The following is a 13,415-nucleotide window of genomic DNA, read 5'->3' as shown; positions in this document are numbered from 1 at the left end:
TCTCGCGGATCGACCCCCGATGCGACGTTACGTCGTCAGTGTTCGCCGTTCATCTCATTCGACGATTCGGACGAAATCGAAGGAAACGGACGGGTCGAGCGATACGAGGAACCGTCGCGCGACATCGCGAGTGAACCACGTGCGCGACCCGCGCGCACGAACTTTCGATTAACAAGAGCGCCCGCTCTTAATCAGCAATTTATAAGCGTCTTGGCTCTTCTCGGCGTCTTTTTACCCTCTCGACGGATAATCAGCGAGTTCCCTTGAGCAAATTTGCCCTGCCGAGTCGGACGGGGGAGGGGGGNGGGGGGGGGGTAAACACTTCGGCGAGCCTCGCTAAATCCTCAGAATACACTCGGGTAGATGAACCCGACCGAGTAAGAGAGAAGGGACGGACGATTTCCTGCTCGACGACGGTATACACGAGTCTCTCTCGCGGCAATTGACCGCACACCGCGTCGCGCGTGCGAGATCCATGGGGTTTCCCCGGGACACCTTAAATCTATTGTCTCGATTCCGCCGAATACTCCACTCGCCTGAAGTCCTCGTCTCCTCCTCCCCCTCTCATGCCATTGAACTAGATGGACCTGTGCGCCCTTCCATCGGGCCCTTACGATCGTTTAAGGCTGCGCTCGAATGTACGATGCTCCCCCGACTTCAATTATGGACACTAGCCAATTGGAAAACAGCTTTGGGACATGCCAGTCACTTGGCATATGCATGACCGAATCGGGCTGATGGAGGGAGACGCGGGAAAGAGAGCGCGAACGAGCATATGCGCGGGGCTGATGTGTGTGTGTGTGTCTGTGTTTATGATGTTGCTTAATTAGAATGGGGCAGTAGACAGGGCTGTAGAACAGAGGCGCACGTCACTTTCGTTTCGCATTACGCGCTGCTCTCTGGTCTTCATTACGAGCCGCGCGTATGAGCGCACACACGAGATGCGGAACAATCATCACCGCGACGGTAACATTTTTCCAGCGAGCGAGACACCGGCGCGAATTTCACGAGCGCGCTCGTTATTTCGACCGGCGCTCGTTGTCGGGGAAATAAATCGCGCCCTTTTTTCCACCTTTAATCGACTGCTCTTGACAATACCGGGGATAGAACAAAGAGCCGGTGAGAGACTTAAGAATGGGACGTGAGGTGGAAGCGAAGCGGGACTCCGCGATTTTCCTCGCGCTCTCCCCGCGGGGACAAATATCGGGGCGTTGTTCAAGGTTCCGCTTCATTGCAATGCAACGCCGGGGCCGCCGGTATGATAATCAGAAGGGTGGTTCGTGGCATTAGCAAGATTGATAACGGTTCGTCACGGAGAGAACGGCACAGGCTATCGGTGATGAATCGTTGCGCGGAGAATCCGCGCGGTTTCCCGGCACACTGTCTCGCTTACTCCCTCGGCTCGAAACCTCCGAATTGTATCTCGCAGAAAAGTGCGGGAGACGCGTAAAAATCATCGAAATCGTGTCTGGACGAAGTAATTAACTAAAGCACAGCCGCGAGAATGTCCATTAAACATTTGGATTCGCCGTGCGATCCGACAGTGAAAGCTTCATTCCGTAACGAGGGTTGTTAAAATAACATCGAGCATTCCAAAGCGTTCGAACGCATCATAATTAGAAGCGACGCGGCGAGGTTGCACCGGTGGATTCAACGGAGAGACAATTAAATTCCGATCGCGACAGCTGGAATTTCTTTTTATTCGCCGCATTATTAACTAGGTTTTCGCATTAACGACGTTCTTTCGCGGCGCTATCGGATAATCCGAGAATATTTCCGAGCGCGGTACACGCTGCGATACGTAGACAAATCAAACAACTAGTCACGGTTAGAATCGGAAGCGAGATTCGCCGTCGGAAAGCAGCGAAAATGAAGCTGTGATGAGTTATCGGTAAAGGCGGCGTGTAAAAAAACATACTCGCCGACGTTAACGAAAAAAAAAAGTAACACCCACTCGACTTCGCGGAATAATGAAAAAGGGGACCGAGGAGAACGAACGAACGTACGAGCGGGCGAACGAACGAGCGAACGGACGGGGATGCGCGCCGGCGTCGATAATGCGGAATCGCACGTTCTACAGGGATAAACAAAAAGGCGAGTCTGAGGCAGACGAGCATTAATCGCGAGCACAATCGATGCTCGGTGATCGCTTTAATCTTCGTCGGTCGGCGCGTGTGCGGATAAGCGCGCGAATCCGAACGAATGTGTGCCCGCCCTTCTGTACACTGTTCATTGGAGATACGTGAATCCGACGCATAATCAGAAGGGGTTGTGATCGCGCGTTGAATGATACGTATTGACAGACGTCATGTTCACCGTATTTACCCGCCAGAATGTACTACGTGGAAAAAGATTACGAAAGAAACACAAAAGCGGGACTCGGCCGCGGTGTACACGTCCGCTTGTGTACGCGTGTCTGTATGTGTGTCTGTCTGTCGGGGCTGGAGGGTGGCACGATGAGCTCGAGCTGTCCCGTGTATATGATGCGAGCAACTTTCAGCATTTGCATTGTGTCATATAATTTAATCGCGCCAGCGTGCTCGCGCTCATCACGCGACCGGCGCAGCGTGGTGACAGTCGTCATCGGACGATCATTACTCTCGTGGAAGCGCACGCCCCCCAGTTACCGTCGTTGATATGCGGTTTATGCGACTCGAGGGTGGCCAAGCTTGGCCGGGATTGGATTTGCAGCAGACGAGAAACGTTTGAAATTAACGGGTCGCTTATAGCGGCCGGAGATTTTTCATTGCGAATCCGTTTAAACGTTTCACGCGCGAAAGTTGACCCTTCGCGAACGCGAAGCGAGACTTCGATATTCGAGTAAAATCGATCGAATCCCCTTCGGCCTTTCACAAGTAATTATCCCACTTTCACATCATAGATAAATCGTAAGACGCGTCGAAATGAATACATCCCGCTTTAAATAAGTACACTGCGTCATTCTCAACTTTTCCGTGAGTATAATTACGAGAAACAATTATTCTGAAGAAACGTCCGCAAGACGTACTTGTACACATACACTTGGTGAGTACCCGGCTGCTCACGGCACTTCCTTTGGTCGGTGCGGAGGAAATTACACAACATACCTTATTTCTTTGCGACTCCATTCCGGAGAGTTGCCCCGCGGATAGAATGAGCGGACCGCCGCGATTTTTCGAGCGTTATGGAGAAGCACGCACGACGCAACGGCTGGTCGTCGCAAAACGCTTTTCGTGTGCATCAAGCATTCTCAACGCGCGAGCGATGCCGGGAGAGGCCGACGCGAACGAAAGGGCGGCCGAANGGGGGGGGGGGGGGGGAGGGAAAAGTTTTTCTAAAGTTTCTGATCCGTGAAAAGCAGCGATTAAGCGATTTATAAGTGCAACCTTCCCTTCCTTCTCTCCCCTCCTTCCCCTCTTACTCTCTCTCTTCTCCCTTGTATCACTCGCATCCGTTGCCAGCCTCCTTCCTTACACGGGCCTTACCCTTTCTCGTCGTAGGCAGCCCGTGCCTACTCCACCTCGTTCCCATCTATGCGATAATTCCCTTGCGAGGCTTTTGAGACTCACACGATGTCTCGGCCGCTTTTCACGATTTTAACGTGATCCACAAAGCAAAACGGTCGGAACGTAAAAGAAGGAGCCGTCGCCCCTAGCGAAGTGGCTCTTCCGGGCAGACACAACGCGCGATGATTCCAGAACGGATTTTAAATAACACCGTCGTCGGGCGTGATCACACGGAAGTCCGTCGAAGTTCGCTCGAATGTGTACGCACGTAACGTTACAAGTTTCGGCGGGAGAAACGAATGACCTGTCGTTTTACCGGAATACGTAAAAACTGATGCCGCCACGATAGACTTTATGTGATCGCGGGATGTCTTCCGGGAAGTCTTCGGCCAGCTATAGCGAACTTCCGTCACGGGCTCTCGGAACTTTTTTAAAGGATTTGGACCGACGCGAGAGACGCTTCAAACTGTTGTTAGGAATAACGGGCGGAAGTTTCTATGAAAAATCAATGACGGAAGCGAGGTTAGCCGGAAAGTGGAAAAAGCCCGGACGGGACTAAACGGGAGATGTCTCGATTTATCGCCGGGCGAAATCGACGGGCGAAGGAAAACACACGAGTCAATTTACGAGAGGTTAACGCAATAATAATTATGGTTTGTACGAAGTAATTAACGAGATAATTACCTTTCGGAAGGCTGCGGGATTAAATGCAGCACGCGCACCTGCGTCTCGAGTAAATCAGACAGCCGGACTCGCGCGGAACAAAACGCAGCTCGCCCGCGAACGCTTTCAAATAAGCGATTTGCAGTGTCGCGACATGAGGAAGAACCGAATTACACGGTACGTTAAGGATGTCCTGCGAGCACATCAATCTAGATCCGGCCCGTAAGACTACGGATCGCGCAGCCCTGCGTGCCACCCTCTCCGTGCAACTGCACCGGGGTCGCGATGACTCACGCGCTTTATTGCGCCGCTTACCGAAATCGATAGGAGTGACATCACGGCGAAGTGATTATCGCGAAACTGAAATAGCGCAAGCTGATTCAGCCAATTCGCAGTAAAGTTCTACGTGGGCGTCGCGCGCGTTTTTCTTCTTTTATCGGCAGTCATTACACCTGCTCGCAAACGAAGTAGAAGACCGGTACCTCATAGTTAATAATAGCCACAACAAACCGTGTGCCTATATACAGCCCGGAGTGTTGCGCATCTGCGATCGATCGTAGGTACATTATATCACAGGTCTTTTGACACGGAGAGGCGCGCTTGACCCCTTTTACACGTAAAAGTTCATACCCACGATCAGTACAGCACAAAGAAAAAAAAAACCCACCGATATGAAGAAGATCAGTGTGCGCTTGGGAGGTAATCGACGGTCTGTGCGCAAGACGGAGGGATATCCTCGCGTCTCGATGCATTCGGCTGATGAACGCATTCTACCGTCCACACCCCGTCGGGCGTGTTCGGAAACTAATGTAAGAAAAGGGACGGACGAGCCGCCGGAGCGGGATTGGAGTCGCGCCAAGTCGAACCACGCCATACGTACAGAGGTTTGACGGATCTCCCAAGTTCTCGAGCAACTTCCCGCACTGCGGGGGTGTAAAGATGACGACGTTGATAACCAACGCCAGACGACGACGAGGCGAGGAAGAAGAAGAATTCCTTACCCCTGGCGCCCCGATGTTTGCGTTTCTGATTGGCTAACACGACTCACCCACATCGCGCATTTTCTCCCTCTTCCGCTCACTTTCTCTTTCTCTTCGATCTTTTCTTATTCTTTCTCTCTTTCTCTCTTTTTACCTCTTTCATCCTTAGCTCTAGTCAGGTCGTCCGTTCTTCTTTCGCTCCTGCTCCGTCAAATCGATCGTTACATCGAGGAGATAACGCTTAAGACCTGCTTGGCCTTCGTTCTCCGCGATCACGCCCATTTGCCGGCCTAATGACGCAATTATTTCCTACCCCGTGGATCCACGCCCGATGATGATAGGCACGAATCGCGGGGGTGGTCGCGCGCGAAAGACAATTCCCGACGGAATCGTCGCGCGACAGAGGGAATGTGCCCCATCTGAACACGACTCGACACACGTATCCGTCCGCCGTATCGGCGAACATGAATGCAGATCGTCGAAAATCTCGTCGGGACGACGCTTTTGACGGCATCGCAAAAATAACAGCAATTTTACAACACTCAGCGTTGCCAAATGGAACTCCGCGCGGATGATTCACCGCGTCAAAACACACATATCGGGCTGCGTTTCCGAGGAACGGAGTAGAAGTCCCCTTTCAACCCCCGTCCACCGACAGCGGGCAACAACGTAATAAAACGAGGAGAAAAGCTCGCGTCGTACGGCAGCGTTTTCGAGAGGCGCTGCAGATTTTTTAACGCTCGAGCGCTCAAAAGTCCGTCCGCGAGCGAATTCAGGGATGCCCGGCAAGCCGCAAAGCGGCGTTGCGGGGAGCAGAGGAAGGCACAAAAGGAGGGCACACACGCTGAAACGAAGAGCCACGAGGAGCGGGTGGAGGTTGGGGAGAAGGAAGGAGAGGGGAGTGGAATTCCCAAAATGCACTTTTGGAGTGGAATTCCCAAAGGGCACTTTCGCGTGCCAAGGGTGCGAATCGCCTCTGTAACGTACGTACGCGCTGCGCCGCTGTGTGTCGTGCGTGCGTGCCTGTGCGTGCGTGGGACGCGCGCGTATATATTTTTTCCCACCCTCCCGTGTCTCGCCTTCCGTCCTGGACCCACGCACATCACTATAAATATGTCGTTGGCGCAAGGCTAGGCGAGGACCGCGCTATTCCCATTGGCGCGAGCCTCCGCCGTCATGCCCTTCGACATGTACTCGGTGTATCCCAAGATACACCGAATGCCCCTTTAGCCGCGACATCTGCGGTCGATCCACAAATAATACCGCCACGGCGAAAAAAATATCAGTCATGAATCCGTCCTTTGTTTCACCTCTCGAACTTTTCTATTATTCCACCGATCGTTTCGTCGAGAAACAAACGTCCGCTCGATATCAGTTTTGGAATATCGAACCGCTGGCTGTTTTATTTTCTTACGATGCTTCGTCCGTCGGTGGTTAATCGCGCGAAAATAATATCGCGGCCCGCATCGATTAAATCGTCCGCAACGTAGAGAACATTCCGACGGTTTCGGGATTCTGCGCGCTCCATTTAGACGGTGAAGCGCGCTCCACGCGAGCGCACAGTCAACCGCAGCATCGCGCCAACGTCGCTTACTTTATGATCGTTTAAATCGATGCTGGGTCGCGTATTTATCGCTTCGCGATGTCGTAAACGGCGAGGCTTCAGTATCAGAATTGGTGCTTCGCGCGATCGCGCGCGAATTTACGACTCTGCGAGAGAAAAACGCGCGTCTCGACGCTGTAACGGCAACGTTTTAATTTTCCCCGGCTCGTTGCGAACCTGTCGATATACATATATCGAAGTCAAGACAGCTCAAATCGTGTAAAGATAAATTTCTTCCTAGTACAAGCGATGTTCCGAGTCGAAATTTTCGCTCTATGTTAAGCCTTTAATTCTACAACCCAGTAAGAGCTAAGATAGTAAAATAGATTCATTTTCAATTCTAATAATACAATATAGTTACCTACTTTAACCCCGATAATGTCTTAAATTTCAGTTTCTGCTGTTTCAGCGTCAAAATAGGTTGTTGAAGGTACACTGAAAAAAAATTGTTACGTTCAAGTAAATATTTGCTAAAGAGGAATAGTTTATTTTATTTGGATTAAGTAAATATTACTTGAATAATTACTTCAGATAATATTTACTTCCAAGTAATAATACAATCCAAGTAAAATAAACTATTCCAATGTTCCGTAGCAAGTATTTACTTGAGCAAGTAAACAAATTTTTTCTCAATGTAGCATTAAAATTCAATCTGTAGAATCAAAGGTTCAAGAGAGAAATTGAAAAGTATCAGTATCGTCAAAGTAGATTTTTATTAGTCTATAGGTTGTTTAAGTAGGCGTAAATTACCCTTAAGAACGTCAGGGTAACATCAAAATTTCGACTCGGGCCATCACAATTTATACAGGGACGGTGTCTTACAATGAGACAGCTGTAAATAAAATATAGAAAAATTGCTCGCAATGCGAAAATTGCGTATCCTCTCGGCTTCGCACAACAACAGCGTTCTATCGGATAGTATCTCAGGAAGAATCGTCGTGCACGTGCACTCGGAGACATTTCGCCTCGAAAACACGTCGGCAAATTGTATTTACTGTCGACAAGAGTCCGTAACTGATACCGCCGTGAGAGAAATTTACGTAACGCTATCTCGCTCTTGAAAATCGCTTTCTCCGAAGTGGAAACTGGATTGTATCTCTTTCTATACACGTCCGTTGCCGATATGCGTAATCACCAAAACTGTGCGCGCGAATAATACGTTTACATTTGTTTGAGCGCAGAGAATGTGAGATTTGCAGGGAATAAATTAATTAAACCACCCCGCCGTGTTTTGTGTTTTCAAATACGGCAACGGAAGCGGGAGAAAAACAAGACTTCGATTCTAATTTGGCACAATTGGCGATTGGTTCGCAGATAGATCGCGGTTTGCAAGCGCGAACCGGCGCTATCACTTCATAGAGGTTACGGCTATGCTGCTTGCGAAACAGAACATGGCGGTCGAGTGCTAAGCAACTCCGGTTTGAATGCGGAAAGTTTTGCCCGACGCAATCGGTCCTCTCGCGCGAACACGTACGTATGTACGTCCGAGAGAATTCATGTATGCGCTTCTGTAGACAGAAGAGTTTCCCGGAGAACGCGGCACCTTTGATATCTCAATACTTTCCGGCATTTACCCCGTCACCGAGAAATTATTGATAACATCATACACACACATACAATCTCAGCTTGCAACCTTTCACGACAATTTGTGATAAATAATGAACAATGAAAGCAGCTTTCACATCGTCAAACTGCTACTTTATCGCTTTAACAAGCAAGTTATTTATGCGTCTCTTTCCGACAATAACGAAATGTTCAGTGATCCACATTATTTATTAACGATTGCTTTAACGTCGTAATCGACTCGTCGCCGGCTGAGATCGATTCTATTTCTGTCGCGTGCATAAATAAGAACAACGATCTTCTACAAAGTAATAGTTCCATACATCGGAAGAAAAAGAACAAATAGTTCGAATCGCTTCCCTTTAGAATACTCTCACTTTAGAATACTCTCGCCAACGAAATACCCCGGCAATTCGTTCAACATATCGTGGATATATTATATATATGCCGACAGCCATAAGAGCGGCACTTTCGCCGCAGTTTCCAGTCGGCGTGAAGCACCTCCGAAAGTCCGGGCTTTAAAGTTCCTCGTAGAACAAAACAACTAGCGTTACGACAAGTAGAGTTGAGCCTCTCTCTCTCTTCTTTCTCTCTCGGATCGTTGTCCTATATATTTATACGAACTCATATATCCCATTGACGCCCCGGCGAAACGCGGCCAGCGGCCTGGTATATATCATGCTCGCACGGCAATGCAATTATCCCCTCGAGATCCGAGTTCGCTCAACGTTCACTCGCGCACGCTGTTTTACCGGTCGTTGACAATGTTTTCGAAAATAAAAACTTGCCGGGCCAAGTGCCGGTGCGTGTTTCCCACCGCAAATTGGAGCATCGAGCGACAGCGAAAATCGCTGACACTCGAGACACAGGGTGTCAAAAAGAATGACAAGTCGTTAGTTCACGGATTTACGACCGCCCGAGCAGATTTCTCGAAGGTTATACTTGCAAACTTGCAATACACCTGTGCGAGGAAAACAAAAAAAACATGTCACAAAGCGTGCTGCTCAAGCGCTATAGCGTTTCGCGCCTGTCAACAAAGCCCCGATATTATTCTCGCGGGTTACGTAAGCGACGGGAAAACACGGCTCCAAGCTCCTCCGATTCTATATTTCGCGCACCCACATAGCCGCTGACTCCACCGAAACAATTTGCGAAGACGGAGACGTCTATATTGAGGAGAAAAAAAAGAATCGACACGACTGCACCGCCCGACGATCCCACGTGTTCACGAGCGCAGTTATCGTTGCGAGAACTATGATCGTTGTAAACGCGTAAAGTAAAGAGGATGCGGAACACATAAGCTGCCGGGCAGAATTTCACGACATTCACCTTTTCGCCCAGTATTGTCGGTACTTGCGGCACGCGCTCAAGACTGTCAGCACCGGAACAGCGGATTCGGACATCACGTTCACTCTCGGGAATCGGGCCGACTTGAGTCACACGACGGACAGACAGACAGACGACTAGACACGACCGTACGATACGAACGTGTGTTTACACCGACGTGGACGGACGTGTGTACGTGCGCTGGTGAAACGTCGTCGTGAGCTGTGTTAGACACCGTCCAGGAATAACCGGGCAGGCAGGATCGCGAGGGATGCCAGAATGGACTCACCTGTGCCGGCGGGCTGAGGTGTGCAGGGCAGGACTCTCCGACCGGGTAGCACAGCGTGGATGTTAAGCACAAGTGCAAAATCTCCGTTGACACGGCTACGCCGCTCGAGTGGTCGGTGTGGACTGCAGAAAAGCCCGCAGATGATATCAGAGACCTAGGAGAGACTGCATGACATCATCGCCGGCCAATCGGCGCGTGCCCACCGACGCGCAAGCGCCGCACCCTCCGGCGCCGGGGGTGCTTGCGATATATCGCAATCGATTGCGCGACTTCGCGCCCCCGACGACGGAGCTCTCTGCCGGCCAGGCTTCACTCTCCGCTTCAAAATGTGGCGCGTTTTCCGCCGCTCCGCGACACGGGCTGCTTTTGCTTACACACGCGTCAGACCACATATCTGTGTTAATTTAACATATTGTGTTTATGTTATCTCAACATTTTGTGTTAGTCGACGTTCGACATGCGTAAAAGTTAAAATAACATATTTTATATTTCAGTATCGATTAACATATTAATTTTGTGTTAATTTTTTACCTAATATTTGTGTTGCTTTTCAACATGTTTACCTTGCGTTAAATTAACGGCAAAATTTGAGCAGGTCGTTCGGGACATGTGAAGTGTGTCAAATTTAACACGGAATTTTTTATCATGTACCGGATTTCTGGGACGCGCTTTAGACCCTATATATCACAAAACCTACAAACCCATAAACTATAAATAACCCATTTGTCTAATTGACAGGCATGCGATAAGAACGGACGCGGCACTTCGGCACGACATAACAGTTAGCGCATTGGCGATACGCAACACGGGTAAATATCAGATAAGCCGACTGCTGACCGATATCAAATGTAATGCACGGCCGTGTAAACGCTATCAGAATGGCGCTTGATAAAGGTGTTTTGCATGCGCCGTTTCTCGTCGTAGACAACAGGTAAGAGCTTCGTCGCTCCGCCGCGGTGAGTTTAAGATATATGTAAAATTATTCCTGGATATTTGCGGCGTGGCGTTTTCGAAGCATCAGGACGCCGCATTCCACTGGTGTGCTCACGAATATAACCCCGTTACTAGCTCGGGAGACAAACACACACACACACACACACGTACTCACGAGCGGCTGCAGGTGCGAGGGAGCCTCGTAGGAGGACATTATCATACTCGTGAATACAAAAGTCTCTTTTGTAAAGGCGTGAATGCGGAACTGCTGAACGCGTGAAGCGAGTCGACAGCTTTCGAAGAACGCTGCAGAATGGCGGCGCCTAAGCGAAGATGCCTAATTTTCTGCGAAAAGTTCGCGACTCTTCACGTCTGCCCACCGTGATTCAAGAGCGAGAAATCCTTCTGTCGCTTTCTACTCTTAAAGAGATTCTGCGGGACGAATTGTATGTGTGTGCGCGTGCGTCTGTCAAACGTCGCTCATGTAATCGTATGGAGAAAATAAATATAACAGGATTCTTCAGCAGTTTTTTCGCAAAGCAATACGCAGCATGTGGCAACTTCGCGAAAGCATCCATCAATCCCAGAGAGCCCTTCCCCGTCAAACAGTAAGATCCCGATATCCTGCGAATTGATTTTGCGTGCCGTGACCTCGCTTTCGAACACGCGGAGGGGCTGCTTGTATTCTACGTACTTATGAAACTACAAGCGATACACGCGTGCCTACACATGTCGGAAGTTTGTTCCCTTCGAATGTGAGCCGGCAAAGGTAGTATGAGGAATGGCTGAATTATGCGACATATTGCACGATTCGAATCCCCCCTCTCGAGAGCCCAGTCGGATATTCGAAGAGGAGAAGCGGTGTTTATAAGCAAGGGGAATTGTTTCGACTGCACGCTGTGCTTTGTGCCACGAGAGTAACAAGCGAATAAGCTTCTTCGCAACATATGAAGAAAATTCAACGTTTGATCGTACCGACGCGTATATTCGGTAAATTTTTAAACAAACCGATTATTTGTTGCAAATTCTCCGGATTATCGCCGCCTTTTAATACCGGTTGATAATTGCCTGGCAGAAAAAGCGCCAACGAAATCGAATTGCGGCGGCGTGATCGGATTTTGAGAGAGATCGATCGTGCCCGGCGCATAAGCTGGAAATATGTTCGAATCAATCACAAAGCCAGTCGCGAGATTAAGCTCCACGGCGATCGCCCACCTCCTTTATTGATCAGCGATGCTTTGCCGCTCGCTGAAATTCGCGGCACGGCTTTTCGGGGCGAAGGATTGGAGATTAGGAGGCTAATGCGCGGATAGCTAACGGAGGGCACATGAGGGATAAATCGGCACTTTTAGGAGCTATTACTACAGCAAGCAAGCATAACCTTGTGATAATCTCGGTGAGTTGAGATCCCGATGTTAAAAGGAGAACCCGAGTCGAAATTTCGGTTCTACATTAATCCGAAAAATTTCGTCGAATTTCTCAGATTAATGAGGGAACTCGAGATACAACACAATATAGGCCATTACATTATCAATCACTGGCGATTATTTTGATACTCTCGTCGTCGTGTTATGGTTTGTGACCGAGTTTTTACGTAAAAATAGCCGATAAACGGAGATTACGCGATGTATACGTCTCGATTCGTGAATTATCATTCCAGTCGGCTCGGTTAGACTAATATAGAAGCGAAATTTCGATCGGAGGAACCTCGAGAAAAGTCGTCAAATACAAAAACCATCGAGCCGCTTTTCGCGTCGGCTTCTAACACTTAATTCTGCTTTGCCTAAATGCTTTCCACCGCGTTGCTTGCATTATAAATAACCCGCCGCGCGCACAAAGCGACCGCGATTGCATAAAGTGCACGCGATTATGGCAGATCCGTACTACGTGGACGAAATCGCGCGAATATCGCGGGCGAGATTTCCCGGAAAAAATTTGATGGCGTAATATTGCCGCGGAAGAGGCAGTAAAAATAAATTGACGTCTGGAAAGAGGCTCGGGACGCTCGAATACCGGGCTGCCGTCGCGAGCTTATTTCGCCCCGTTTCTCTGTACGTATCTGTACTTCTCTTTCCCTTTCTCGGTACATCAGTAGAGGGTGAATTGAGTGGCGTAGAAAAAAATTATATTAAACAGTCCTCCCTCCCCCCCCTCCAGATCTCGCTATACAATCTCGCTTCGTGTATTCTCCATATATTAATCCACAAAAACGACGTGAAAGAAGCTTGAAAAAGAAAAGATCAAAGAATACGGTCGCGTCATCTAATCGATACCGTACTTCCTCCCCTCTCTCCGGGAGGATCGTGAAGATATTCGAGAAGGATTTGTAAAAAGCGCGACTATCGGGATAGCCGAAATCGTGCCGGGACGTTGAACGTTGCATTCAATTTGATTCCTCGTAGTCGGTCGTGCCATCAGCGTCGGCTCGACGCGTGTTTCCATCGCTCGGATTTACATAAGTGACTTATGGTCAGCGAGTAATACCCTCATGGTAGGCAGGGTCGTTCGGGTATCTTTGATGCGACATTCGCGCGGGGATTCAAATGAGGGACGGTCGTTATGAGAGACCCCGT

General features: G+C 49.4%; 1 protein-coding gene across 1 annotated transcript in view; it reads right to left on the bottom strand.

Moving 5' to 3' along the window:
* LOC106750688 overlaps positions 1 to 11,056 on the bottom strand; it is an 82,141-nt gene extending 71,085 nt beyond the window's left edge. Inside the window, exons 1-2 of the mRNA XM_014631190.1 lie at positions 11,014 to 11,056; positions 9,910 to 10,031 (exon numbers count right to left, since the gene is read on the bottom strand). Of these exons, the coding sequence (XP_014486676.1) occupies positions 9,910 to 10,031; positions 11,014 to 11,056 (165 nt within the window). The remainder of the gene's footprint in view (positions 1 to 9,909; positions 10,032 to 11,013) is intronic.
* Positions 11,057 to 13,415: the final 2,359 nt, after the last annotated feature.

Source organism: Dinoponera quadriceps, unplaced genomic scaffold, assembly GCF_001313825.1.
Source record: "Dinoponera quadriceps isolate SergipeBrazil2010 unplaced genomic scaffold, ASM131382v1 scaffold5144, whole genome shotgun sequence".
Lineage (NCBI taxonomy): Eukaryota > Metazoa > Arthropoda > Insecta > Hymenoptera > Formicidae > Dinoponera > Dinoponera quadriceps.
The sequence above is the reverse complement of the archived record's forward strand: the minus strand, read 5'-3'. Positions and strand labels throughout refer to the sequence as shown.